The sequence below is a fragment of the Chroicocephalus ridibundus genome, chromosome 8 (assembly GCF_963924245.1).
Source record: "Chroicocephalus ridibundus chromosome 8, bChrRid1.1, whole genome shotgun sequence".
NCBI lineage: Eukaryota > Metazoa > Chordata > Aves > Charadriiformes > Laridae > Chroicocephalus > Chroicocephalus ridibundus.
In genome coordinates this window covers 46,645,147-46,664,623 of record NC_086291.1, presented here as the reverse complement: position 1 = coordinate 46,664,623, position 19,477 = coordinate 46,645,147, and the positions used below count along the sequence as shown (strand labels likewise).

General features: G+C 36.0%; 1 protein-coding gene and 1 long non-coding RNA gene across 5 annotated transcripts in view; one reads left to right on the top strand and one right to left on the bottom strand.

Moving 5' to 3' along the window:
• Positions 1-19,477, top strand: part of SHISA9 (shisa family member 9) — a 196,552-nt gene that overhangs the window by 2,211 nt on the left and 174,864 nt on the right. For all 4 annotated transcript variants that reach the window (XM_063344910.1, XM_063344912.1, XM_063344911.1 and 1 more), the window contains one exon: positions 7,101-7,228. In XM_063344910.1, coding sequence (XP_063200980.1) covers positions 7,101-7,228 — 128 coding nt within the window. The remainder of the gene's footprint in view (positions 1-7,100; positions 7,229-19,477) is intronic.
• The window catches only part of LOC134520021 (uncharacterized), a 54,690-nt gene that overhangs the window by 20,515 nt on the left and 14,698 nt on the right, over positions 1-19,477 (bottom strand). The gene's annotated exons all lie outside the window — the stretch shown is intronic.

Sequence of the window (19,477 nt, the reverse complement as noted above, 5' to 3'; positions counted from 1 at the left end):
AACCGAGAGAAGCCAACTTTGGAGAGCAGAGCTCCTGTGTTTCCCTGAGCCCAGGTTATCAAAGTACATGCATACTGAGGAAGACTAGAAATATTTGTGGAGTGTGCACAGACAGTAGTCCATTTTTATCTGCAGTATCTGACCCTCTCCCCAGCAAGATCCAGCAAGTGTTCCCGGATATTCTGTGCATGAATAGGAAAACAAAAAAATCCTGAGACCAGCAACACTGAATTAGAGAAAGCCTGATGGGTTCCCTCTTCCAACTGTTTCAAAGCTTGGAAAATGTTTTTACTTCTCAACAGAAGGATGTAAACAAATGTCATCTCACCCTCCCTCTCCAGCTGCAAAATGGTTTTGGCAGGACCTTCCCTACTCCCCCAGCCCTTGCAAGTGTGTGAGCTATTTGTAAAATTTCTAAGCTGTGAAAATGAGCCAGGGTGGAAGGGAAGAGGGAGACACAAAAAGGAAAAGCTACTGTAGAATTTCTTAACATTTTTGTCAGTTACTGTTGAGAGGTAAAAAATGGAATATGAAAGTCTTGTCTCACCCGTATATGTGTGTGTTATAGTCTGTATCCAGAGTGTAATGGCTGAGTTATATCAAAGAGAACCTCCCCCACCTAGAGTTAGGCATGCTGTGTACCATCTACTCCAGATGCTGGCTGCCTAGTGGTTGATAGGCAGGTGGGCAACTCAGGACAGAGCCCAATGGCTTTAACAACATATTCCGAACCCAGATTGTCACAGCAGTTCAAAATCAAGGCATAACACATTTGTCAAGTTTGCAGTCTGTCTGATTCTTTATGCTAATCCCAGGCACATGAAAGTAAAGCAGATGGGGGAAAGGCATTAAAAAAGGCAAATAGCTCCATTAAAGAATCTAAATAGGTTCCAGCATATTAGTCAACTTCAGTGATGAACTGCAATTAAAAGGATACCTTCTACTGGACATGCAGTGTGGCAGAAAGCTTCCTCTTGCCCTAACTGGTCATGGTGTAGTTTACAATCTTTGAAGCTTAGATGAAAAGTCATCCTTTGAAAGATAGTCCAAGAGATCAACTCAACACCTTATTTTTTACTGAAGTTTCTGCATGACTTTTCAATTAACTGCTTATCCTGAAATGAACAGAGAAAGCCACAAAAATACTCCAGCAAATGCATCACCAGTTCACTAGCAATTACTTGCTATTTATAAACTGGATTATATGGTTATGCTTTTACTACCGAGGAACAAAGCACATTGCAGAATTTTAGTCAACGTGGTGTGTCAGTGACACTTCTGCAAAGATGTTTTTTGTTGAGCAAGGTATAAATTCTTTAGACATTTTGAATATTCTCAACTACTGAACTGAGAAAAAGAATATATGGGTCCCAATTTCTTTTTAAAAATCTTACTCTTAAACTACAGACCTTGTTTGGAGAAAGCTCTCCCTTGCTTCAGCCCCTTTCTCTAGTGTCTTCATGCAGGCAAAAAGGCAGGGCTCATAACAGTTACAAAAAACCAGAACAGAGTGAAGTTGTAGCCTTCCCTGCTTATATATGGCTTAAATAGCAAATATTTCTACTAGTAGAAATAGGACCTATCTAAAGTACAGGTGTGAAGTATTCTGAAAGGATATTCTGTCTTAGTTTATGGAAACAGAATTATAGGGGATTGGAAAATCATTCTGAAATCCTTCAGTCATGTATGCATAAAGATTAGGTTTCTGAAGTGGTTCTTAGAAGAGGTCGTCTGTTACCCTGATTACTTAACAGTGTCTGAGATCTTGTACTTTTCTTGCCATGAAAATGTTCAAGTCAGGATTATATAGAAACTTGGAAAGTCATGATCACATGGAAAAACAGTCACCCACTCAGTACACATAATAGCTAGTCATGTTCTGAAAAAGCAGCACTATAGCTTTTTTTTTAAAAAAAAAAAGTTCTCACACTCCTATTACAGCTGTGGGGTGGGCTTACCGTTAATTTGAAAAGGAATTTGATGTGTGTAAATCCCTTCGGCAATCTAAAAATCTGTTCATTGAGTGAGGAATTGAAGTAACCTTTTTGTCCTCGAATGTGTGTTTAACTAAAATATTCCATCCTAGCTCATTTTACACTACTAATGTTCTGAAAAAAGGCTGCAATGCTTAAGAAATAAATAATTCATCTGTTTAAACCGTTAACAGTCCCAACAATTAAAATAATATGTAGCCTATATTCATCCTCTTTTGTAACACTCATCACTATAATGTCAAAAAATCAAAACAAGAAAGAACACTTCTTATGGTTATTTTTCCTGTACAGAACCTTATTAATAAGCAGAAATATAATGCATTGAGAGTGTTCGGTAGGCCAAACCAGAAGTGCTAAGTGTTACTCCATTTTGGCTGGCAGCAAGAAACACATGGAGGCTGATTTGTCATCTATTTCCTTAGCTAAGATTGTCTCCTTTCCCTTTCCTAGCCAACGGCTACATGAAACACTTGAATCCTCTTCATTCCTATGAACAAATTCACCTATGGAAGGGATGATGCTGCTTATCAAAACAGACAATGCATAATGTAAACTAATCTTTTTAATGAGGGCTGATTTTTTTATAAAAGTGAACAGAATACAACTGGTGTAAGTTATACCTTTCCATTTTTGATTTACTAATAGTATTTTAAAATATGAACAGAGGCCTGACACATGGGAATAAGAACATGACTTATAAATAGGAAGCAAAACTGTGTCACACTCACTAGTTTCTTGCACTATTTAATCTTGCAGCCAGTGGATCTGCTGCTGAAGTAAGACACTGGTGTGTGTAAAAGTGGTACAATGTTAATAAAGGAAACTTCTCGGTCTTGGTGAGTGTACTTTCTATGCTCTCACCTTTCCTTACATTTTGTTTACTGCTATACCAAAACAAACCAACAATGCTCCATTAATTTCACTGAATTTTCCTAAATATTTGACAATGAAAAAGCATTAAGGAAATGTATTTACTTAGTGAAAACAATCCATGAGAAAAAATCTCTATTGGACAAGTCCTTTTAAGAAAAAAGAGTCAAAATTTGTCCTTTTTTAGAGAGCTTGTTACTTCCTTTTGTTTTGAGAAAAAAGGCCAAGTGTGGCACTGTTGACATTTTCTTTCTTGTTAGATCAGTGCTTTTCAGTAAAACACTCTTACTGTTGGCATGGAACTGTAAATCTGGAAGATGGAAACGGAGAGCGGAGTACAGTATTAACTCTACATGGCATATTTTGCTTTAGACATCGTTAGGATAAAGTTTTGTTTATATCATTCTCCTCATTTTAAAATTTGATACTTGACATTAAAAGGAGATAAATATTTCCTTCAGCAACAGTGTCCAAGAACTAAGCAGTAATAGTAGTATCCAAACAGAGTAACTCTTCCTTTACCCTTCTGCTTTCTAAGAGAATAAGGGAATTAGATGGCGTATGTTATCAGATATGGCAAAAGGAATGCATGTGGCAGTATTGTGCCTAAAAGGAAACGGAATTGATCTGCCTCCTGAAGCAGATCTAGAAGTTCTGTTAGGCATATGAGGGCAGCATGGTCTTGCTGCTTAAGACTACATCAATGGGAATTCCAGGCTCCATCAGTTAAAGTGGAGAATCCTCTCTTGAAAATGAGTAGAAAAGTGAAAAGCTATACTTCTGTTTAATGGAGGAGATTTTTCTGTAAATAAAACTGCACCTTTTCCTTCTTCCCTGATCCTTGTGGAGAATGTGCGAACAAACCAAGAACTGAAAGGACAATATTTACAATCATGCTTGTACACTATAGCTCCTGTTCTTTTGAAGCAGTGCTTCTGACAGTATGTTAGCAGACTTCCACAATATTGTGAACTGTCTGAGCTCTTCTTTCTTCCTTCACAATGTGCTGAGCTCATGAGTTAAGTCTTTTGTTCATCATTCAAAAGGCATGTACCTGGGGCCAAAAATAGTCTGGCTTGCCAAAATCCTGAATTCTATGTATGAAATTATTTCCCTTATGGGTTTTGACCCAGTTTTGGAGGCAGAAAATGACAAGTGACCTTTCATGAAATAACCTATGTTTCAGCTTCTTCAAGCTTGTACCTATAAGCGAAATGCCTGGCTCCACATGCTTTATAACACCTGAAAATAGTATTACATATTCAAAGAGAAAAATCTTATGGCAAGAGAAAAGCTGAAGTTTTGTCATACTTGGGTAGTTCTGGGCCATGAACCCCTATGTAGGTAAGTTTTGTAACACTGCAGTCCGTATCAATACAGGGGACTTAATGATATCACTACCTGATTAGAATCTTATCTTGTTATCTTGTATTTTGCATTTCTTTAAAAAAATCATTCAATATAGCAAAGGTGTCGATAAAGACCCTCTACGTATATATAATTTTTCAATGGGACCCACTCTAACAATTTCTTCAGATAATGAACAAAATCTATATGATGATACTCAGGTGAGACAAATGCATCTCACTTATCAGTCTTTTGGCCTGTGTGAAATTTTTCAAAGCAAACGTGTTCAAGGATTTTGTCACGTTCTGGGGCACAAACCTCCCTTTATCCATTTCATTATATGGGCAAATACCTAACAGAACAAAATGCAGGTACAACATTTCTTTTGTACTTCAGTGATACAACTGCTACACATTTTTAACTCTCCCTGACATCAGTGGAAGATAAGGACAAGTTCTTTGTTATACGAGCTATTCTGCCCTGAGAACATTGTACAACTTTGGCTAACACAATATAAACATAGGTGCTGCTAAAAATAGAACTTGATGGTGAGTAGTTCCTTTTTTCTTAATATAGTGGGAGTTGGACAGTTAATCCCTTAAAACTGCTTTGAAAAAAGCCACCCTAAAATGGTAGAAAACTTAGTTGGCATTTTCACAGACAGGCAGTAGTTAATCTGCTGTCATATGGGGTGTTATTTAAAGTCTACAGTGGACAATATTTACCATCAGATTAAGGGCAATGAGGAAAGCATTTCTGAAAAACCATTCTTACAAAGTTGGGAAATACACTAATCTGTGTATTATGAGATCTCACAGTTTTAACTCCCACATTGAAGTTAGGAACTTTCATTTGCTTTTCTTCCCTTCCCAGAAATGTGTCCACCTGCCCCTGGAGTTAGGAATAATATTGATGTCAATAATTTCCTTTATATAGAGACATATTTGCATAAATTGACTAGATATTCAAGGTTTGGATGCCCACTTATTTTAAACTCTGTTTTGCAACATAATGCTTTACTTTTGCATCATTTTCTACATACCTTTGTGAGGTCTCTTCTATTGAATTTTTATTATTCTGCTATGTAGGCCAGCTCTGCTATTTCTGCTGTATAAGCATTGCTTCAAATGGGAGCATTGCTCTGACACCATTAATCATTTGGTTACTGTCTTCTGACCTTTTACAGTATCAACAGTATTCTGTAACATGTTGATCACAACTGTAACTAATATTTTAATAACATAATGCTAGCCATAAACACAATGAAACATCAGTATCATTCAGCTGTGTACCAAAGCAATGCTCCTGCAATGTGAAAGCAAGATCCAGCTCAGAATTCCTCTCTGTCTGTAACTTAAATGAAGCTTCATTTTAATATTTAAAAGTGCAGCGCTTCTTGATCAAGAAATCATCGTGTCACAGTGGAGGAGCTAGATGTCACTTGCCATAGGTTTCACCAGTGAATGTGCTTATTTTTCTTTATTTATTGGTTTATAAGCTAGTCTTTCTTGATGCAGTATCTGGGACACTGTATATAATTTTGTAGAAAATTAAACTCAACTGGGCACAGTGCCCAGAAAATGCATCCATTCCCTTAAAAAAAAAAAAAAAAAAAAAAGCTCAAGGGATCTAAAAGTTAAAACTAGTAAAAGAAAAAGGAGCCAAGTAACGGTCAGTGATGTGTTGAACCCTGAAGATACTAGTAACACATACCATAGCTTTCCTTTGCCTAAGGCAACAGCTTCTGCAGGTGGGCCAATTATTTTGTGTGGCACAGTAGTTCAGCAGGTAGCTAGCTATATGGCATATATACCGAAGGACTAATCCTGCTCCTACAGAAGTCAATGGTAAAACTCCATATCCCAGAATCACAGACAGAGTTAGATGTTGCCATGCTGAGAGTTTCAGAGCTTAAAACTTAGTCACTGACTCTGGATCCACTACCTCTGGATACAGGGGTGCGTGCTTATCTGTATGCCTGAGAATGGACTTATACTCAGCAGGACACTCGGCAGTGAAACTAGTCCTTAGAAAATACAGAGTGGGATGAATCTGTCTCTTTTTCAGGTACAGTTACTGCCTGCAGCTCTGCAGAAAAAGTCCATTACCAGCATCAGGTTGGGCCTGGCCTGGAGGAATCCTTTTGCTTACTCCCTCTTTGCTAGCATAAAGCTTTCATCCTGTGTCTGAACTGGCTTCAAAGCAGCAAGGAGTGTTCCTGTGGAAGCTTTGCTCCATCTTAATGACTAGGACACTCACAGAAGTTAGAAAAGACATTTTTGTTCTCCCCTTCTTGATGGGAAAAGCTTAAATCCCTGATCATGGAGAATGTTATGCCTTCTGGGTTTGCACATGAAAATCAGGTGACCTTTCAACTTTGGTGACATTTTTTAATGAAAATGGCCAAGACCACTGCACTGTGTTGTACTCTGTGCAAATGCACGTGTGAGAATTTATTTTGATAGGCCCTGCTGGTAATCTAGGTATGAAAATAACTAGACTGTGAAAGCTATAGAGAGGGGCTAGGTGCTGAGGTGCTCAGTTTAACCAAACTGGCAATGTTGCTGAGCACATGCAATGGCAGAACTCTACAAGCTCTCAACAAGCTTAAATTATGCTTCTACAGAGCCAAGACAGCTAAAGAACTTAATGTGTTTCTGTGTATTACTGCTAGCACACTGTCTAAGACAACATAAAGTGAGCCTTAGGTGCGAAGTCTCACAATGAATCTGATTCCCTGATTATGCTGTAAATGGAGCTGATTTCTCCAGCAGACATTATGATGGACTGCATCTCAAACTAAAAAAAAAATAATCTTGGCATATATTGGTAATGCCTTACAAATTTTACAAGTGGTTCATTCTGGTTCTGGTTTTGTTTGGTTTTCAGGGCTCTTGCTGATGTTATGCGACCTCAAGGTCCTTGTACAACAGATCATATGGAAAGAGATCTAAACATTGTAGTACATGTGCAACATTACGAAAACATGGAGACCAGACCTCCTCCAAACAATTTACGTAAGTTGCATTATAACTTTATCAATATCTGGAATGCTGGTACTAAAATGAGCATTATGAAACAAATATTGCTGGTTTTCAAATGAGGACTGACAGTACATGGGTTCTTGCAAATTAGAAATGTTCTTTATTTCAAAATCAGAAATCTTTAGGATTTCCTAGTGCAAACAGTGCAATACAAAGATAAAGCCATTTTGAATAGAAAAATTAGATGATATATTTATTTTTAATTAGTTGTCTTGGTTGACTAATACTGGTTTTGTATCTTTGTCTCATTCTATCTGGTATTTTTGCTCAGCTTATCAGGCTATGCCTTATTTTATGTTTTGTTATACCAAAATACAAATAGTTAAGCTTACAGCAAGATTTAACAAGATGTTTCATAGGTCTGTATCAACCAATAAGAAAGCAGTCTCATTAGGCTGTTATATCATCTCCACAAGCAAAATTGTTAAATACTTTCGTGAAGAGCATAAAGTTGTATGTGGTTTTCACTTTCTCATTTTTTTTCTCTCTAAGGGGAAGGTGAGAGGAAGATTATTATTTTAAGTTTTAAATAATATTTTTATTCTGTATCTGCTGTTACATGTTTATATTATTGAAGGCAAGTGCACTTTGGAGCTTCAGAGGAAATATGGTGACATTTCAAGTTGTTCTGAAGTCCTAGTCAACTTATTTCTCAGTCTTGTATTAGACCACAGTACTGATCTTTCTCATGCTCAAATACATTTTGCTTTTGTGATGAACAGTTCCACTGCAATTTGAATTTGGATATATATTTTTATTTTACATTCATCTATATCTTAAATATATATATGTATACAGGCATACAAATTATACATAATATTTTTATAAATTCAACTTCAATATATTTATAAAATAAAAGGATATCATTCGGGAAGGTTTAGACTGTTAGGCAGTGGATGGCTTTATTCTGTGCTGTAGATCAAGATAGATGTGCATTTTACTGCAAATATACTTTTACTACATTGGTATTTGTGTTTTGAAACAGTTGAAGTATATGCACTAGTCTTATCCTTATTTTCTGTAACTATAAAAAGCATAAAATTTGCTTATATTTAGAAAAGAATGAGTTTTATTTGGACTATACTGGGCAGTTACTGTGAGATTTTACTGCTTTCTTTTGGGGGAAGGGTGGAGAAAGAGCAGATTCATATGCTGCATTCACTACTGATACTTGTTTTGTGGTAGAAGCTGACTGTGATTTCTTATGCACATGGTTACAGAGTAATAGGAGAGAATTAAAGCTGTGACCTCTAATAAAGATACCACATATAGTGAAGTGTGACATCTAATCTGCCTGCGCTGCTCTCCAGCAAAGTACTTCCACATGGGCCTGTGCAGTTCTACACTGCAGAGGGGAAAATACATACATACTGCAGCATTACATCCCTAATTGTATAAAAAAACACCACTTCTGGAGGGGAACTTATGCTTCTCTCTCAATCAAAGGTGCCCTAGCCCCCTGGAGCTGAGGTGGTGAACTCCTGAAGGTGTGAGGAGGATGGGAATATGCACTATATCTCTCTTTGCTCTGTGTGTAAGCCCTTTGCTGATCTCTGTGACCATGTTTTCAAAAAGAAAGATGCCAAATGGTAATGAAGTTAGGGTGCAATCCTTATTTTCTCTTATATGTATAATGTTTACTCGAAATCCTAGTTAACAAAGGAGACAAAATAGATTATTACTGCACTGATTATATCTAGATTTTTGTAATCATCACACAGGTATTTTGCTTAAAACTCTTTGTATGCTACAATATATGCATAAATCAGCAGATCTTTAAACTCATTGTTTCTTGGATTTAAATTCAGATTTAAGCCTTGCTTCCATAAACTCTTGCATATAAATGCAACTCAGAGCCACATAGTTACTGCATCAAGGAAGAAAAAAAAAAGATACGTTTAATAATACCTTAGGATCTTGGCTTATGATGACCACAGACACCTGTACCACCTCTGTCTCAGAATTTGGCCCTCTGGTACAGATGGAAGAATTATATGTGGTGCTCTTGCACCACTGCAATTTACAACATAGAAGCACTACTGCTGCTTTGGAGCTATGTAAATCCATTGGGTAATGAATAGGGGCAGTCCCAAGGCTGCTTCACATGCAGCTCAGGCATTCCTGCCACAGGAAACCTCAGAAGCAAGCAGCTACAACGGTAACTGTTTCAGTCTTTAATCAGCCTTATGGATTAAGTCAATCATTTTAGTTTGTTCAGTACAGACCTTCAAGTGGTGAAATTACTCAAGGCATTCTGTAACTGGTATTACATACATTTACTTCATAGCAAGTAGATCATTATTCTATATTTGTTGCCATTATATTCCCTCATAAACTTATCTAAAACATCACTAAATGACCTACTAGAATTAGTCAAGAGCATCATAAATGATTAAAGTCTCTTGAGAGCATGTGCATTCATGGGGCAGAAAAAAACTTCATAACGAAAAATTAAAACAAATTTTCCAAGTCCAGTATCTTAGCAATTTGAAATTTTATAGTGAAGTTCTGAAACACTACTTGCACAAACTATGGCAGTGCAGCATTACCTACTACTGGTGCTGGAAAAGTGACAGGCTTTTTTGGATATTTTTACAAGCAAATAAACCAGAGTGAATTACGGCTTTCATAGAAATTCTATTCCAGAGCTTTACTTATACAGAGAAAATGAAATGGTGCAAAATTGTAGCATCAGACACTTTGATATGCATTTTTTAAGTTTTCTTTTCTAAGTTAACCACTGTCCATCTACTAGCCATCTCAAAATGAGACTTAAAAATTTGAGAGCCATGTACTTTTCACATTGGTCCATAAATATGAAGAGGCAAGGAGGAATTTCTTAGGCATTATGTACCCCTTCTGTATTGTGTCTTTCAGAATACTGAAGAAAAACTACTGAATGCCAAACATCATTAAAAATGTCCTAATTTGAATGTTTATTTACTCTTTCTGCCCTCTTGAAAAACATTGTGCTGATGCTGCCAACCCATTCTGAAAGTGTTTATGAAGGGAAGCTCTGTCAAAATGACAAACTTTGCATGATCTCTGACACTGAAAATGAGTGTGGTTTTGTTTCTGGACTGTTTGCTATCAGAGGACAAAGATTTTCTAAGTTGCCTGCAGCTAGCACAGCTATTTGCCAAAACTACCAGTACAATGGAAGGCCACAAGTAGAGATCTCTTTTCAGTGTCTTGCGGTTAACTCAGTTTCTTGTCCCTTCTTTTCTGATACTCAGAAAGGAACACACATATTGGAAGTTTGGAAAACGTTTTTCATTTCTTTGCCCATGTGAATCCAGACAGCCTAGATGCTTTTTAGTAAAAGCTATTTTGTCCTTAGCTGTTGTTAGTTGTCATAATTTTCTTCCAGTACTTTACTGGAAGCGCTTTACTTAGAACTACTTTTCTGTTATTTCCCTTCATTCATACACATTAGAATGTAGCGGTGCTTTGTAAACAAGCAGCAGATATCTACCAAGTTTTCTAACATGGAATGTTAAATAAAATAAAATTTAAAAAAAGAGAGGACATTTAAAAGTTATATTAAAAATATAAAACCAAATGCTAACCATCCTGCAGAATCTGGGTTGTTTTGTTCATCTCTGACTTTCATGAATCTTAAGAAAGCACCAGCATTCAAGATTTTCTTTTTTCTTCTTTTTGTTAGAAGTAAGCAATTTATTTAACTTGTTGGGATCATAACATTGGTGCAGTGGGAGGCTTTGTAACTACATCCTCATTTCTGAAACGTGATTACTGCTATTATTTCTAATTCATAATCTATGACAGCAGAATGAAAAAAGTACTTAAGTTAGTTCTATCTGCAGTCACTTTTCCTAATGATCAGTAAAAGCTCCATTACTCTCTCCTCAATAATAACTAGCCTTGCACTAGTATATTTAAAGCATTTATGCAGACTCCTAAGATAAAGGTGACTTTAAAGGGAAGCCAATTCTAGATTATAGAGGTTTTAAGATGAAAAATGCTAGCTTTTAGTTAGTTTGACATGTATGGATTATTTCTCCGTTTTGAATTTAACATTAAAAAAAAAGAAGTGAATTGTAAACACACCACTCTAAGAAGAAGGTGTTGCAGTGTATCAAATGGCCAATTTTAATACTGGCCAGGGATTTGCAGCACATGTGATTAAAATGACTTTTTCCTCTTCTTAAATATATGCAAGGGAATAATGTGTTTGCTGCTGCATTTGGTTGTCAGTTGTCCTGGATACTTACTGACTACAAATGCTAATGCTGAAAACAAAGCCAAGACATTTCTGTAACTGGTGCCTTATGATAAGTTAACTTTTGTTATTTCTTTGTTTCTGTGTTAAGACAGTAAGCATTTAAATAGGAGGGTATTATTTGGAGTTCTCACATATTAGAATAAGCGTTCTGTATTGCGTATTCCTGTGCTTTCCCCCATTTCTGTAAATAGAAGCGCAGCCTCTGATCTCCAGTGAGAGAAACTGTCACTAGTTTGACACTGTGGAAATACAGTTAGAATTTGCAAGATTTTTTTGCTGTCTCTTTCATCCCTAGTGAATATGCTTTTTGTTGTTGAATACAGTGGTTCTTGGCAAACTAATTGTTTTTATGTTTAACATACATAAACATATTTATATCAGATGATTCATTGTATTGCATTGCCTAAGCGTAATTCCTACTGTTGCTTATTGGAAATAAACATACGGGCATATCAAGAAACTTTAGTAAAGAGAAGTACTATTCTTTGAAATGCAAAGCTCTTGAAGTATATAAAACACGGTAACTAATTAAGTTAGACAGTACCTATTGGCCACTGAATTGCATAATATTGAAGAGGTGGTCATTGAGAATGTGCAGGTATTACTGTAACAATATGCTTCTGGTGATAGGGGCCTTGAAACATCACTAAAAACCTTGTTCAGACAGAGGGCTGCAAAATCCAAAGGACTGCACAAATAACTGTATGTTTGGCCTTGTTGGTATCTTGGTTGCTTGAATACAGTAAAATGCTTTTTTTTTTAGGCCTGGCTATATGCATGGGTCTGGCCCAGAGGAACTGGACTATATTCTTCATAAATTTCGTCTGTTCGCCTCCTCACTTGGAAGGACAAAGTACAGTCAGAAAAGCTGAGCTGTACAGACAGAGCCCCAGCCATGTTTTACGAGTGAAAAGATAGACAATACTAATAAGTTTTCAGCCAAGAAAAAGATAGTTTTAGCACAGTGACAGAAGGAGAAGTGAAGAAGTACTGCTGATGGAGTGCTCCAAGACAGTGAAGAATGAGGGAGAATAAAATGTCTAGCTTAATTGGAGGATGTTCTTAGTTCACAAGAAACTACAGTGCTATGACAGAGGGAAGGGACTGTAGTCAGTAAGTATTGGGAATTTGTTTCCATTTAAAGCCTTAGTCTTCACTGCCAATATGCAAAAACTCATTTTACTGGGGTTTCTATGAGCTATCCAGGAAGCACTTTAACACTATTCAAAAAAATCTGATAATTTAGATTAAATTCCTGAGCTAAAAGCTAGCAGACTTAAGTTAACCCTGGGAGAGGGCTACTTAACACACTTTGATTGTAATATACAACAAGGAAGACAAATTCAACATTTAAGTTATACACTTTACAAAAGTAATCATCCAAGTAAAAGCCCACACTACTATCATCAGCCCTGTCAAAAGAAATACTGTATTTTTAAAATATAATTTCTGTTTGAGGTTAAAAGCTACAAGCTGCTTTGTCAATAGCTATCTTGAGACCACTTTTTAAACTACTTTAAATTAATTTCTAGATACTGACTTCAACTGAAATTATGCTACCAGTAGAACTTCAAAGCATTAGCAAATTGGTGATAGAATTTTTGTTAATGTAATTACAGCTATAGCAATGCATTCCAGAGCTCCAAAGCTTCCACGCTGGAAACAAAATTTCCCATATAAACTTAGAGCATGAAGAGGCATTTCTCTTGTAACTCAGTCAGTCACTGTAAGACAATAATGTTTAATCAGTTCTGAATGTGTGTTTAGCCTCACAATCATTAATATAAAAAATGTTTCTAATTTACATTCAGTTTTTAATTCAGATGCATGATGCTGATTTATGAGAAGATGCTATGAAACTTCCTGAAACACCAATGAGTATTTTCAAGGAAGTTAATTACAACCTGAGAATGAGAGCTTCTGAGTTCATTTAGGAAAGACAAAAAGTAAAACAAATGAAATATCTAATTTTTCATTGTCTGATGTACATTTCATCAATTAACTTTTTTTTAAAAACAAGATGATTTTGAAAATGTTAATATATATCATACATGATAGCTTTTTATTAATAACTACACCAGTCTGCACCAAGTGTAATGTATCAGAACTCTAGCAATGCTTCTACCATACAATTAATTCTATACCTTTGGAATCACCCTGTTGGCTTAATCTGGCAAATGAGAAAAAAATCTAAAGCAAATAGTGAACACACAATTTTGCATGAACAAGGACTGAGGGATTGCATCCTGGATCTATAATCAAATAAACTGTGACCTTAACATCATTATGTATGTTCAGTGTGTCTCCTCTTTATTATAAAATATTTCTTGTCAGATACAATTTTATTGGAAGCTCTATGAGAATGTTATGCACCCTGCCTACAATTTTAGTCAGTGGAATATGTTTTGAACCATATTGGGTAGGTCTTCATAAGCTCTGCTTCATATAACCATTTCCATTAAGACTGAACAATGAACTTTTCACTCTATCTTTCTTCATTTATTGTACAATAAGAACAATTAGATTAGATTGCTACCTTGCATCCTATCATTTACTTCTAGTCAGCTTTTAATTAAGATAAATTTGACATATCTTAATAAAAATATTCATCAGTGTAAAATGTATTTGGGAGAAATACAGTTAATCACTGACATTATCCTTTAGCGGCAATAATTAACATTATGGCAATAAAAATTATTTAGAATATATTTTTACACTTTATAATGTAGTTTAAAAGGCTGAATGATTATTTAATAAGACAAAAATTATTGTCATAACAGAAGAGAGCATTGCTGTAATAGACTATTATATAGGCAGCTTTGAGTCACACAGTAGCAGATTTGAAAAGCACATATAAAGGATGAGACTCATTGTGCTGCCATTGGGGTGTAGGTTAAAGTACTTTGAAATGTTGCCCAATAGTACAGGGATGTATTTACCATCTACAAGATGAAAAGTTCGGTATCTAAATGTGGTTTGGCTTTGGAAAAGAGTTATGCATTTCCCTTACTTCCATACTACCAGCATAATTATGTAATTATGTAATAAGGGTTTAGTTCCACAGGTGTTTTTTATTAGGTATTGATTTGTCCTGTCATCAAATACTCACCTCAAAACAAAAGCAGTGCTTAGAAGAATAAGCACCCTCTACTCTTTTGGCACTTCACAATCTAAGTTTTACTTACTAGATTGTATTAATGAGGTGCTATTCCCATTATATACTATGCAATTTAATGTCTAAAAATGTATTTTGTCTTCAGACAGGCACATTGAATAATAGTATTCTCAATGTTCAATAATTTCCAGTGCAAAATATTCCCACTATTAACCACAACTGTCAGCAAGATCAATCATCAATGCTTCATGCCTGTTGCAATCTTTCATTTCAGTGGGATTCTTGATGTCAAAAACTGGTACAGGAGACAATGCCAAACTAATAGGAATCATATTTTGAAAAAACCCCAAGCCCAATAACACAGCCTTTTAATGATTGTATTCTGCCAGAGGACAGAGACTGAGATACTTTTTTATAATATGGCATGAGTCACCTCATTGAAAGGCAAAGAAAAAGCACCTTTTGCTTTCACTGTTGGTTTGCCAACACCATCACAAAGACAAACTGCATTTGCCTTTTCCATGCCAAAACAATATCATTTTTAACTGTTGACTTACAGTTTAATCATCTTTCTAAATCCATAAACTCCCACCCTCATATTTTGTCTCAAAACCCATAGATTTGTAACACAAATGATAAAAATATAAATTCATTAATACATCAGTTTTTGTCTATGCATTCAGGTGCAAGCACTAACTATTGCAAACATATATCCACAGCTAAACTTACACATTTTTTTATCACTCTGGCTGTGTGAAACTTTGATATTTTATTTTAGATGTTAAAATGCTCTTATAAGAAATGCAACGTTCTGTAAAATGTCTTCCCTCTTCATTTTTTAATCAGTCATACCAACTTTGCCAAGCAGAATCAGTACAGTGGTTACAAAATAAAGTAGAAGAGGTTGGCTGCATACATTAAAAAGCTTATGAATACACATCCCAGTATTACGAGGCAATTGTGATATGATATTCAGTGAGAGATATTTTCATAAATTTCAATCTACAGTTTCAATCATAAATGATTTTCAGTACCTTTGTTCTATGTTCTCTGCTTTAAATCATAACTTTCCTTGAAATGTACACATCAGCTTTGACTCCAGTTTTATTATCATAAGGTAAAGTCAAGAAGGGAAGGGAGTGTGTTTAATATTTATGAAATACCTTTGTTGATTTTTATAATAGAAAAAACAGTTGGAAAAAATCTCCGGAACTATGATACAAAAACATATTGATAATCATTCCCAGATGATTACAATGTGGATTTTAATGTTTTCTTAGGTATTTTCTTAGGTGGTTTTCTTAGTTACCACATTTAAATAGCTTTTAAGAACACTTCAGTAATGTATTTTTGTTTTTAACTCATACATTCAAGAATCGTGTCCATATACCCAAGCGGAACGCTATAGCTATACTTCTGAATCTGTAATGAATTTGTAACATAATCTAAAATTATCCAATTGTCTTTTACCATCCACTCCTTACCAATTCAAGGAAATCCACACTTGATAAATAGTTATTTATACCCACACACAAGCATACACAAAAGAAAGCGTGCATGACAGAATCTGGACACCACTGGAGTTAACAATTTGTTTAGCTAGAAGTGTCCGCAATAAATTGTCTGAAACACAGATCTGTTTTTTACCCTGAAAAGTTTGTTCTCACTGTGTTAGTTTGCCTTTTACACTCTACAGCACAACCCAGGCAAAGAACCCCAGCCTTTCCTATGTAGACAATTGCTCTTCCAGGGCTAAACTGATCATTCCTTATCACTTTTGAACTGCTTTATTGCTTTCTCTAAACATCTTCTCCATGCATACTAAACTGTGTGCTTCCCATTGTTGTCTCTTCTGCTGCCTGTAACAAGCTGGTCCTCCGTGACTACAAATACTGTTTGATAATGCTAGTTTTTGTTGTTTTAGAAAGTCTGTGGCCAGCTATTCTGGACAACATATGAAAGAATATTGCAACGTAGAAAACTATGGCAGATGTCTACTAGTGTTTCATCTTGTCAATGGGGCACTGAAGATTGACTACTTTTAGCCATAAATTACAAAATGGTAGTAGATGCAATTCAGAGGTGGGGGTAGATACAGCGAGTCTCGCAACAAAAGCAGGATTTTGACAGTGCTCACAGTAATGGCTAGTTTAAGCCAATTATATGAAATTCTGATTGGTCAAAAGTCATAATAAAGAATTCATCGTCTTTAATGGCTCAAGGATTTTACTCAGGGTCACTACAACTCACTTAGGACGTCATGTATTTCTTATTAAAGGGAAATGTGGTTTTATTATTAATCTTGAATAAGGAGAGAGATAAAGGGATATGCAGGAAGTTTATCTTACGGCTTCACGAAAAGACATTATACAGCTTAGAGAATTCAGTGTTGGAGAAGGAAAAATCCATGCTCGTTGCCAAGAGTAATAAAAGCTAGTCAGGGGAAATGCAGTGAAAACTACCAAATAATTTACCAAATTAAAGCCTCCTGAGAAGTGTTTTGAGAAGCCAGGAGGCTAGAAGTAGTTTCCATCTAGATTTTTGTTCTTATTTCAGGAAAGTTTGGGAGTCTGCAAATGAGGAAAATGTCCCAGCCCCTGTCACACAGGAGAAAGGGAACCTGTCGTGCTCTTCTTCCACGTTCCTCCCCTTTAGCAGCACAGCTGCTGTAGTTGAGCAACTGTTGTCACCCCCAGGATGCAGGACAAGCCTCTTGAAGGGCTTGTGCAGATACTGAAGTCTCAAACACTGAACCCTGGCACAAAACAGAATTGCAGGTGGCAGCTTTCACTTATGTAAACGGTCTATAATTTCTCTGGAACCTTATGTGAGTAGACAACTGAGCACACTGGAGATTTGTTTCACTGAGGCCCTTCCAAGTATGGAGAGATCCAAGTTAACACATTTGCAAGGGGTTAGTTGTCCAAGAGTGGACTAACTGGTCTGATAGTCTGGCCAGGTGGGTTTGGCCTACGTAAACCAATATGCTTGTATCATTGGGAAGCAGATTAATAGATGAGTTCTGGAGCATCCCTATGTTAAAAAGAATGAGGCCTACTGACGGTATTTTATAAACAGCTTCCGAAAAGGAAAACTAGTCCTTTCAGCATCATTCTCATCCAGCAGTTAAACTAAAGAAGCTGATGGTGATTTATATATTTTTGCTCTTTCTTTTATAGATCTGAGGGCCTGAAGAAGTTGCTGTGCAACATGCTCTCAGCAATTCCTACTGGGGACTGGGCTAAAATCAGGAATGTGATTTTTTCCTAAAATCTTTGCTTTACCTCATCAAATGACTAATTCTAGTTTAAAGAATATATTTTGCATTTATAATAATCGATGAAGCTATTTCTCATTTTTTCCGAAGCTGTAAGGTTGGAGAACTACATTTCTCCTATAGTAATCCAGATTCTTGTTAAAGTTTCAAGTTAATTTCTGAACAGCCAGCGGTGCTGTAAGAAAACATTCCTTATCCCTTGTCAAAACAAACCTGACCACCATTTCGATTAGAACAGTTTCAAGTTTCTAGTCATAGCTCTGTAGTTAAATTGACATGAAATACTTTACTTAGTTAACTGAACTCCTATAAGGAATTTTTAAGCAAAATGATTTACATTTATGATTGATTACTTCTTTCCCATCATTCTAACACTTTATTTTTCTTTGGTTCTTGCTTTTCCTGCTTGCTTAAGGACCTCCACTTAAGAAAAGAGGTCTGTGAAACAGAAGAGTTTCTCTTGGAAATAACTGTCCCCAGCAAAGATCTTCAAGAAACCACAGAAAATCAGAAACAAAGCGTTCACTCTGTGGGATAAGACATTTGCAGAACGTTTTTGCATAGACATTTAACTAGAATAAAGATCTCTTTAAGAGTTGTAATAAGCAACATTCATTTATAACAGCCATCTCTTTATTCTCTAGTGTGGGTCTGGGGTTTATCTTGTGTCTGAAAGCTCTTGCATCAAAAACTAAAATTTTACCTTGGGAACCCAGTATACTATCCCTTAACCATGCAAAAGTATGATTGTGGTGATAGAGAGGCCAAGGGCCAAGCCTGGATAAAACTGTTTGTAGAAAGGCAGTAACAATTACCAGAAACTTCTGAATTTTGAAGAATATTAAAAGTAAAATTATTTATGCTTCTTTAAAGATGTCCACATTTTAGCAGAAATATTATAGAGGATAAGTATATAAAATACAATTTATATTATTAGGTTAGCTCTTTCTCTGACTTGTTCATTGTATCAATAATTTAATGCACCCATCTAAGAATTACCTAACTCATGAATTCTTTTTCTGACTGTGATCCTACACCTCTTATAGAGAGGAACTATATGCAAATAGATTAGGCTTATTTCCTCTCAGAGTAAGCAAATTACAATAGAGAAAAGAACACCAGTGCTGCAGGATTCTTTTTAAGCGCATACAAATGACACACTTTAAAAGATGATGATCTTACATTGTTATAATCTAGCGTGTTACAGCCATTAACATTTACTTGTGAAAATCTGGTTTGAAATATTTATTTGCAAGCTACACCTTATTTCCTAGGTGACACCATTTCTACAAACATAGAGACATAGATGAAGATATCTCTGAAACCAGAGACACAGAGATACAGTTATGCTGGGAAGTGTGAATCACCTAGCACCCAAACATTTTTAGAAGGGAAGGCAAGTGGTCCATGAAAATCTGGTCTCTGAAACTTAGCTTTACTCTGCTGAAATTGTCCACTGGAATAACACTAGGGTTCCCCTTTCCTCTTTACCACCTTTCATGTCCGTTCATCACAAAGAGGAAAGATTGTGCCTCTCCACTCCAGTGCCTCTGTATCTCAATAACCCATACGCAATACCTCAGG